Raw genomic sequence first — 11042 nt, forward strand, 5'->3', positions numbered from 1 at the left:
CAAAGCGGCCACAATTACATAAAGTTCTTCCCTTCCATTGCCTATTAAGGCAGTTGTAAGATAGCAAATGTATTTGTTTTGTAGACACTTAAAATGGAATCTCATCTTGTTTGATTTAACAGAAATATATTGTTGGCTAAATAAAGTTTTCCCTATGTCAGTCTAAACCTGAATCGTCAGTTTTTCTATTTTTGTGTTGCATAAGCAGCTGATGATTGGTCACTTCCATAGCAATACTACAGTGCAGAGCTATAAATCTATCAGAGGGTTACTGGAGATGATAAGCTTGTCTTGCCAATTCTCTGGACTCGAATAGACAGAATCCATTAATCATGGGGCAGGTTAGTCATTATTATAAATTAGTCATATCTATTATATATCCATTTTATATACTGTATGTCAACACAATTGTTGTTGGTAGCTAACTACTGGTCAGTGTACCACAATTCAAGCCTTGTTATAAATTATGCCCATTCTTTACCTTTTACTATTTATGCAAGGATTGTATTGTAGTCCTTAGGCCTCCTGCACACTTCCATCACCGTTTTATCGGCCGTTTTTGACGGATTCGTGTGTCCTTTTTGTTTCCGTGTGGTATCCGTGTGCACTCCGTTTCTGTTCTGTGTTTCCGTTTTACACGGACGTTGTGCTTCCGTTTGGCTTCCGTTTTTCCGTTTAAAAAACGAAGGTAAACTTCATTTGTACTTGTCACATGTCCCAGGAAACACCCATAGAAATGTTACAAGAAGTTTTTGGTGCTGTTTTCTGTAGCTTTCAGAGCATAGAGAACAGTTTGAGATGACTTTGCTTGGCTTGCTTTGTTTTTTTGGGATTTTTGGAGTGAAATGTGTGCATTTACTTGCTTATTTTGTGACACTGGGCACTAGTTCCCTGCTGCCATCTGTGCGTCAAAAGCTCCTTGGCAAATTCCTCCCACGGGCGTCCTTTTTAGAGCGGTCGGGGTAGCATTCTGCCCGCGTATCCCACAGTCCTGGGTGATCATGCACCAATGCTATGAGTCTCTCCACATCCATCTTCAGGAATGAAAGTGTACTGTAGTCTGTGAGTCTGTGAACTTTGGCTCACCCAGCCGTTGCTATGGCAACGGATCCATCAAAAACGGACGGCACACGGAAGCCTTCCGTGTGGCATCCGTTTTTTTGACTGACCCATTGACTTCTATGGGCCACACGGTCACTGAATCACTGACCAAAGTAGGACATGCTCTACTTTTGACGGAAGGGAACAACGGATCCGTTTAAATAACTGAAGTGTGCATGGGCCCATTGAAATGAATGGGTTCAGGGTGCTATTAGTGACAAAAACGGATAGCACCCTGAAGAAAAAGACTGAAGCCTTAAAGGGGTCCTGTTCATTTGACATAAATTGTCAATATAACCGTACTTGGAATGTGGTCTTACGCTGCATACATTGAAATTCGATAAAATACATATGCTTCTTTTTCAAACAGATGTCCAAATAGCAATTTACAAATAGGGAGGTTCTTAGTGCACGTTTTGATCAAAAAGTGTTTGCCCACCTGTCACGACAAGGCAACCTCTATAAGGTGGGAACCTACGCTGCACATACACCCAGAACTGGGACTAAGCCTGCATATATATCTGGGGATGGTAGGAACCAGCATTAAACTACTTAAAATCACCCAGGGCAGAATAGTAGGAGTGCGAGAACAAAAAATAGCGGCAGTCACTAACCCCACATATATGGATCACATAAACAACACAAGAGTTTGAACAGCACATTCCAACAAAATGATATAAAATGTGTATACAGGTGCATGAACACCTGTGACCAGTGGCGTAACTAACGCTGTAGCAGCCAGAGGCTCCAGCTAGCAACCGCTATGGCTGCTACAGTGCGACGCCACTGAACACTACGGCAGAGCAAGAAGGTATCTCCCCACTCTGCCATCAAAGAGGTTGTTCCTACAAAACACATGTATCCCCTATCCACAGGATAGGGGATACATGTGTGAACGCTGGGACCCCCAGTAATAAGGAGAAAGGGGGAACGAAAGTACTCCGAAGTTCTCCATGAGAAACCTCAGACTTCCCGGGTCTGTGTCAGCTGCTCCGCAGAAATGAATGGAGCGCCTGATGCGCTTGTGCGCATTCGTGACCAGCACTCCTTTCATTTTTATTGTGCTGACGAACACAGTACCTGGTAGTCTGAGGTTTCTCATGGAGCTATAAACAGGGGGCTGTATGTTGCTATATACAGAGGGGCTGTATGGTGCTATACACAAGGGGGCTGTATTGTCCTATATATAGGGGAGCTATATGGTGCGATATACAGGGGGGTTTATGGTGCTATATACAGGGGGCTGTATGTCGCTATATACAGGGGGCTGTATGGTGCTATATACAGGGAGCTGTATGGCGCTATATAGAAGGGGGCTGTATGGTGCTATATACAGTGGGCTGTATGGCGCTATATACAGGGGGCTGTATGGCGCTGTATTCAGGGGCTCTAGGGTGCTATATACAGGGGGGCTGTATGGCCTTATATACAGAGGGGCTGTATGGTGCTATATACAGGGGTGTTGTGTGGTGTTATATACAGGGGGCTGTATGGTGCTATATACAGTGGGTGGTATGGCACTATATACAGGGGGGCTGTATGGCGCTATATACATGGGGCTGTATCGCGCTATATACAGGGGGCTGTATGGCGCTTTATACAGGGAGGGGGCTGTTTGGCGCTATCTACAGGGGGGCTGTATGGTGCTATATACAGGGGACTGTGTATGGCTCTATCTACAGGGGGGCTGTATGGTGCTATCTACAGGGGGGCGCTGTTTGGTGGAATCTACAGGGATGCACTATCTATAAGGGGGGGTTGTGTGGCACCCAGGAAAGGGGGGGCCCCATTCAAAAGTTTACTATGGGGCCCAGTCTTTCCTAGTTACATGGTACACCCCTGCCTGTGACTGCAAATATACAGCAGACAAAAAAATGTGTTGAGAAGGTCACATTTCAGGACACAACCGTAAATATAGAACAGTTTCCAAAAATTTGTGGAAGATTATGTGCTGCCTGCTTTATTATTTCACTGTAATCTTATCTTGCGGTCTATTTAGTAGAAACTTAAATTAACCTCTGTAAGACAATGTTATCCTTGAATTTGCAAAATAAGTCAGTGTCCAAAAAAAATATCACTTAGCAAAAAACATTTTCAGTCAAAGATATTTTCCGTCACATAATGAAATCTCATGGGTAGGTACTAATTGGAACTTTTAATCTGTGTGGAATTTAATAAAAAATTCTGCTCTGCTTTGCAATATAACCTATTATCTACTAGTATGATAATAGAATTTCAAAGGTGGCAGGAACCATATGCAGCAATTACAGACCCATATGGGGCTGTCACTTGTGAAAAGTAGCTTACTACAATGCAACTGAAAGCCCTTTCCATTCCATTCCTGATCCTTATTACTTTGCAGAAGTGTCAATCATCCTCCAATGTCCTCTATTGTCCTATGATCTCTACTCAATTATTACATTCTCACAAAAACTGAGTACAATCGCACCCACTGAATAGCCATTCAAAGATCCAATTGGGCGGTGAGGGGCAGGGGGATGTAAATCAAGGTCTGTGTCCAAACAAAGGGGACAACAGGTTTAACGACTTCATAAAGAAGTCAAGAAGCCCCTCTCATGAGCCCTTTTGGTCAGTTATCTGAGAGTGACATGTAGCTTTGCATACAGTGCCATGTAGACCAGAACGAGGATTACTATATATAGTTCTTCTAGTAGTAAGGAAAGGTAAGCTGGTCCCAAAACCATACAGTACTTTTTAACCCCTTAGTGACCAGCCCATTTTAGGCCCTAATGACCAAGCTATTTTATTCGTTTTTCTATAGTCGCATTCAAAGAGCTATAACCTTTTTATTTTTTCGTCTACATAGCTGTATGAGGACTTGTTTTTTGCGGGATTAGTTGTGCTTTTTAATAGCACCATTTTTGGGTACATATAATTTTTATATTAACTTTTATTAACCTTTTTGGGGGGGATTATAAAAAAAACCTGAAATTCCGCCATTGTTCTATGCGTTTTTAAATTGACGCCGTTCACTGTGTGACGTAAATAACATGTTACCTTTATTCTATGGGTCAGTACGATTACGGTGATACCACATATGTAGAGGTTTTTTTATGTTTTACGACTTTTGCACAATAAAAACACTTTTGAACTAAAATTATTTGTTTTTGCATCGTCGCTTTCCAAGAGCTGTAATTTTTTTATTTTTCCATCAATGTAGTGATTTTTTGGGCTTGTTTTCTGCGGGACAAGACGTAGTTTTGAATGGTACTGTTTTGGGGTGCATAGGACTTATTGATTCATTTTTATTCTGACTTTTTTGGAGGGCAATGGAAAAAAATTGCAATTTCGCCATGTTTTTTTGCGTTTTTTTTTTACGGTGTTCACTTTGCGGTTTAAATTACATATTAACTTTATTAAACGAGTCATTACGGTCACGGCGATACCACACCCGCCAATGGGTGACAGAGGGAGCTCACTCCCTTTGTAAACAAAGTTAAATGCCGCGGTCGCTATTGACGGCGGCATTTAAAGGGTTAAACAGCCGCGATCGAAGTAAACTTCGATCGCGGGCGTTGGAGCATGAGCTCAGCCCCGGCTCCTGCCTGCACGGGAGACCCGTGCAGGACTTAGACTAGGCTGACGTGAAAAGGCGTCAGCCTAGCCTAAAGCCCATTAGTGACCGACGTAAGAAGGCGTATTAGTGGTCACTAAGGGGTTAAAGGAATTAAAGAAAAACAAAATCCAAGGATATAGGTGGCGCTAGGGCTTATTTAATATAAATTCTGACAAAAAGGCTTTGACAAAAAGGCTTTGTCCAAAGCTGGCAACCCCTTTAAAGGCTATGTACACCTTTGACATAATGTTTTGTTTTTTTTGTTTGTTTTTTTAATATAATTGTGCATCAGTGTAATTGGTGCAACTTCCTAAATAAATGTTATTAAAAATTATTTGTTGTTTTTGAGATACAGCTGCTTTGTATTCTGTATACAGAGCAGCTATATCGTTCACTAAGACCAGGGCCAGCCTTAGGCATTTGTGACCCGTGCCATTGATGGCGGCGCTGCTAGCGGTCGCTGCGGCTGCTACAGTGGTAGCGACGCCACTATAGCAGAGCTCTGCAAACTACTAGTGCCACTGTAGCTCCCTGAAGGAGCAGCATTCCCGTGTGGCCAGGGATTCCGCTCCTGGACGGAGCGCTTGATGTCTCTGTCCATATGTGGACAGTGTTATCAGGGGCAACTCCTGAAGCGGAATCCCCGTCCACAGCGTTGCCGACTCTGTGACCGCGGATTCCACTCCAGGAGAAGCCAGTGACGTCACTGTCCATAAATGGACACAGATGACAGGGGCTTCTCCTGGAGTGAAATCCCCGGTCACAGCGTCGGCAACGCTTCAGGAGTTGCTTCTGATGTCACTGTCCATATATTGACAGGGACATCAAGGGGAGTGATACAGGAGTGGAATCCCCAGCCACAGGGGGATTCCGCTCCTTCAGGGAGCTACAGTGGCGCTATCTACAGGAAGGGGGGGTGCTATATACAGGGGAGCTGTGGGATGTGTGGCACTACCTACAAGGGGGCTGTGTTGCACTACCTACAAGGGGACTGTGTGTCACTACCTACAAGGGGCTGTGTGGCACTACCCACCAGGGGGCTGTGTGGCACTACCTACAAGGGGGCTGTGTGGAGTGGCATTACCTACAGGCTGCTGTTTGAAACTACCTACAAGGGGGCTGTGTGGTACTACCTACAGGGGACTGTGTGGCACTACCTACAAGGGGCTGTGTGGCACTACCTACAAAGGGGTCTGTGTGGCACTGCCTACAAGGGGGCTGTGTGGCACTACCTACAGGGGGCTGTTTGGCACTACCTACAAGGGGGCTGTGTGGCACTATCTACAGGGGGCTGTGTGGCACTGCCTACAAGGGGACTGTGTGGCGCTAGCTACAGGGGGCTGTGTGGTGCTACCTACAGGGGGCTGTGTTACACTAGCTACAAATAATATGTTTTTTTCTTACAATAGCTTGAAGATCCTGATGACTCTGAGAATGATTTTCCTGATCAAACTGAGCATCAAGATTCACATTCATTTAACTATATGCACGTGAAGCTCGAAGAACATGTGCAACCAGAACTTAGCACCAAAGAACTTATCACAGAGAAAACCAGAGAATATTGTAAAAGTGGCCCGAAAGTGGTTGCCAGCTTTTTTCTAACACTTTTCCCTGTTCTCAAATGGCTTCCACGTTATAAGATAAAGGAATACCTGCCTGGCGACATCACATCCGGCATCATTGTGGGCATTGTCACTATTCCACAGTCAATTGCTTATTCTCTGTTGGCAAACCAAGATCCAATTTATGGATTATACACTAACTTCTTCTGCTGCATTATCTATTTCTTGACAGCAACTTCCCGCCATAATTGTGTTGGAACATATGGAGTGCTATGTTTGATGGTAGGAGAGTCTGTGAACAAGCAGCTAAAAGCTGCAGGTTACATTACAGATGGGACCATCTCGACAGTGGTAAACGCCACACTCACTAATGGAACTATATGTGACAAAAGTTGTTATGCCATTACTGTGGCCACATCCTTAACTTTCATTGTTGGTGTGTACCAGGTTAGTAGACATTGGTAAAAATAATAGTTGTCTAAATTCAAAACCAAGCATGGCTTAACCCAAAAATAAACAATTATTAAAACGTAAGAAATATTCTTCGTTCCTCACAGTTTTGACGATTGAGAAATTCATATGAATAGTAATGTGAACCATTTATTTTATATGCTTGTTAAAAAGTTTAAAATATTTTGCCAATTATTTATTAATGCAATATATTTTCATTTTTATTTCCTTTGTAGATCCTAATGGGAATATTTCAGTTAGGATTCATCTCTATGTATTTGTCGGAACCCTTGCTGAGTGGCTTTGTTACTGGGTCATCGCTCACTATTCTGACTTCACAGATGAAGTATCTCATCGGCTTGAAGATTCCACGTCGGGATGGGGCAGGGGCTCTGGTTATGACTTGGATCGACATCTTTTCAAATCTAAAAAACACCAATATATGTGACTTAATAACTAGCATAGTTGCAATAATTACTATTGTACCTGTCAAAGAAATTAATGATAGGTTCAAGAGTAAGATGAAAATCCCATTTCCAGTAGAATTGGTTGTCATCATTGTCTCCACATTGGTTTCTCATTACTTTAACTTTAATACCAAATATAAGTCCTCCGTGTGTGGCACCATTCCTATTGGATTCCAGACTCCTAAATCCCCAGACTGGAGTCTTATTTCAAGTATAGCTGTTGATGCAGTCCCAATCGCAATAATTGGGTTTGCCATGACTGTATCCCTTGCTGAAATCTTTGCAAAAAAGCATGGGTACACAATTAGCAGCAACCAGGAGATGATAGCTATTGGTATGTGCAATCTGATTCCATCTTTCTTTTCCTGCTTTACCAGCTGTGCCGCCCTTGCTAAAAGTCTTCTAAGAGAATCTACAGGAGCAAATACACAGCTTAATGGCATCATCAGCTCTTCTGTGTTGTTGCTTGTGCTGCTTGCTATTGCTCCTTTGTTTTATTCATTACAAAATTGCATTTTAGGCGTTATTACTATTACTAGTCTCAGGGGGGCTCTAAGGAAATTTGTAGATACTCCAAAAATGTGGCGGATAAGTAAAATTGACACAATGATCTGGTGGGTCAGCATGTTAGCTTCTTCCTTAATCTCGACTGAGATTGGGCTACTAGTGGCTGTTTGCTTCTCTATGCTCTGTGTGATCCTCCGTACACAGAGGCCAAGGGCCACTTTATTAGGTAAAGTCAGTGGAACAGAGATTTACGAGGACCAGTTCACTTATAGGGAGCTAAACACTATTCCTTATGTTAAAATATTCCGCTTTGATGCTTCTCTTTACTATGCTAACAAAAACTATTTCAGAGACTCTCTATATAGCAAGACTGGTATTAACCCTTGTTTAGTGGCTGCTCTGCAAAGGAAGGCCAAGAAGGAAGAGGAAGCAGCGTCGAGAGAAACAAGCAATAGGTTCATAGCCAGGTTTAATTTGATTAAAACCATAAAGAAACCTCAGACAGCTTCTAAAACCTCAGTCCCGCAACTTGATATTCACTCACTTATAATTGATTGTGGTGCCATGCAATTTATAGACACTGTTGGCCTTGATATTCTCAAAGAAGTCCAAAAAGATTATGAGCAGATCGGCGTTGAAGTGTTTCTTGTAAATTGCAATCCATCAGTGCGGCACTCTCTTCATGATGGCGGATATTTCAGCAAGACCAGTGGTGATGTAGAGTTGCACACTTTTCATAGTGTGCATGATGCTGTCACATTTGCTGAAAGGAAGTTCCGTGAAAAACAGAGAGAAATTCAGTTAAGGGATAATGCTTTCTCTTTTGACCCTGCTCAAGCCATTAATGATGACCTTAGGAATTAAAATTAGGGAAGAAATAAAAGATTAATGATCAATTCCCTCTAAAATAAAAACTTCACGAATGTGTATTACTCAGAGACTTATTCTTGCGGGTGTTTATTTTAGGGTGAATTCTCCAATCTGTCTAGGTCAGCCAAATAGAAAAATGTTGACACTGTTTTTATTAAAGGGGTTTTCCCCTACCGGACAACTGATGACCTATCCACCGGATAGGTCATTAGTATATGATCGGTGCGTGTCCGACACCCCGACCCCGCAGCGATCAGCTGCTCCGACTGCCTCCGGATATTTGTTGTCCATGATGGAAGCAGATGGCTACGGTCATAGAATGGCGGCAGAGCTGCAGTACTGCAGAACTGCACCTATTCAAGTGAATAGGAACAGAGCTGCAGTTCTGCAGCACGGCCGCAATGCAATGTACGGAGCCAACTGCTTACGGCTCCGAGCACTGCATAGTGTGCAATGACATCCAGTGCCAGCAGGCAGCCAGAGCAGCTGATCGGTGCTGGGTTCAGGTGTGGGACATGCACCAATCATATACTGATGACCTATCTGGTGGATAGGTCATTAGTTGTCCGATAGAGGAAGATCCCTTTAAGCTTTGCTGCTGCCATTTCATTCTTCCACATAAGTAGCCAGTTTGGATTCTTTAAGGCACAATTACTTGTGATATGGACAGTATGCTCTGTGCTGATTTTGGATATTGAGCATAAAAGAATATAAGGAGAGGGAAGAAAGAGATAAGCTAATGATCTTTCCTTTCTCCTGCATTATTAGTTCTTTCAGCAAGAACTAAAGATTTCTCCATGATATTGTAAAATGCCAGCCACCAGCCCACAAGGACTAATAGGATTAACGTTAACTGACTAAAATTAAATAGGTCTAAAATTCGGTACTGACTCTAAGGGTCCTGTTACATGGGCCAATATGGGTCATGAAAACAAGCACAAGGAGCTATGTTTGGGGGCGAGTGACCATTACTACGATCGATCTTCCCAATGCATTTGCATCATGTTGGCAGCACACCTCCCTTTTTACACAAGAAGATATGCTGCCGACAATGATAATATTTTGTGCTGCATAAATGAGCAGATCTACCGATGAACAAATTTGCTCATTCATCGGCTGATCGTTGCCCTGTTTACACAGGCCAATGATCGGGAACAAGCGGTCCATTAAATGCTTGTTTGCCTGATCATTGGCCCATGTAAAAGGGCCTTAAATCACCTGCTTCCCTTCAGAGACATAGAGTTAAATAATAAAACTCTAGCTGTCAGCAGTCACCACAATGGGGAGCTTACTAAAGATGCATTTATAAGATCCCCATTGAACTCAATAAAACTCAGTGCAATCTCCTAAAATTCCCCCAGTGGTGGCTGCAGGCAGCCCAAAATTTATAATTTAACCCCTTAAGGTACAGCTTATTTTGGACCTGCAGGACTGAGCAACTGTTTTCAACTTTTCCATAGTCATTATTCCAGTAGCTATACATTTTTTATTTTCGGCTTGACGTAGCTGTATATGGCTTGTTTTTTTGCAGTACAAGTTGTAGTTTTTATTGTCAACATTTTGAAGTACAAATAATTTATTGACTAACCTTTATCAAATTTTATTTGTGGGTGAATAGAAAAAAAACAGCAATTCCACCATTCTTTCTTTTTTTTCTTCACACTGTTTACTGTGCCATATAAATAACATATATATTAAAAGATACACATTACCCACGAAGATGGGTCCCCTCATGGGACAGGTCCTATAACCTCATATTGTAATAAAGTGCAAATTGGCGTATATTGGCCCAAGTTTATTAGTTGGTGATGTGCGGAGAAAATAACATGATAGCTTATTATGGCAACACCAAATACGTACAGTTTTTTGTTTTAGTACCTTTGCACAATAAAAGCATTTTGCACTTCAACATAATCTTATGTGGGCTTGTTTGTTTGTGGGATGAGTTGTACTTTTAATTGGCACCCTTTTGGGGGTACATATCATTTATTGATTAAACTCTATACATTTTTTGGTAGGGAGAATTGGAAAAAAACAGAAAATCTGTCATAGTTTTTGGGGGAGTTTTTTATGCAATACATCATGCAGTAAAAATAATGTGTTAATTTTATTCTATGGGTTGTTATGATTGCGGCCATGTTTTTTTATGGTTTATATTTTAATTAACCCCTTCAGGACCAAGCTCATTTTGGCCTTCAGGACCAGACCCATTTTTTCAAATCTGACATATTTCACTTTATGTGGTAATAACTCCGGAATGCTTTTACCTATCAAAGCGATTCTGAGATTGTGTTCTCGTGAGACATTGGACTTTATGATAGTGGAAAAATTTGGTCGATAAATTCAATATTTATCAGTGAAAAACACCAACATTTTGTGAAAAATTGCAAAAATTAGCATTTTTCTAAATGTTAATGTATCTGCTTGTAAGACAGGCAGTTATACCACACAAAATTGTTGCTAATTAACATCCCCCATATGTCTACTTTATATTTGCATCGTTTTTTG

The 11042-nt window shown here is 41.9% G+C and overlaps 1 protein-coding gene across 1 annotated transcript; it reads left to right on the forward strand.

The window, feature by feature from the left end:
* Nucleotides 1-332: 332 nt before the first annotated feature.
* Nucleotides 333-8528, forward strand: LOC142751075 (sulfate transporter-like). The gene is made up of 3 exons (XM_075860046.1): nucleotides 333-341; nucleotides 6088-6687; nucleotides 6927-8528. The coding sequence occupies exons 1-3, from the start codon at nucleotides 333-335 to the stop codon at nucleotides 8526-8528; spliced, it is 2211 nt and encodes a 736-aa protein (XP_075716161.1).
* The last annotated feature ends 2514 nt before the right edge of the window (nucleotides 8529-11042 follow it).

Source organism: Rhinoderma darwinii, chromosome 3 (assembly GCF_050947455.1).
Source record: "Rhinoderma darwinii isolate aRhiDar2 chromosome 3, aRhiDar2.hap1, whole genome shotgun sequence".
Classification (NCBI taxonomy): Eukaryota; Metazoa; Chordata; class Amphibia; order Anura; family Rhinodermatidae; genus Rhinoderma; species Rhinoderma darwinii.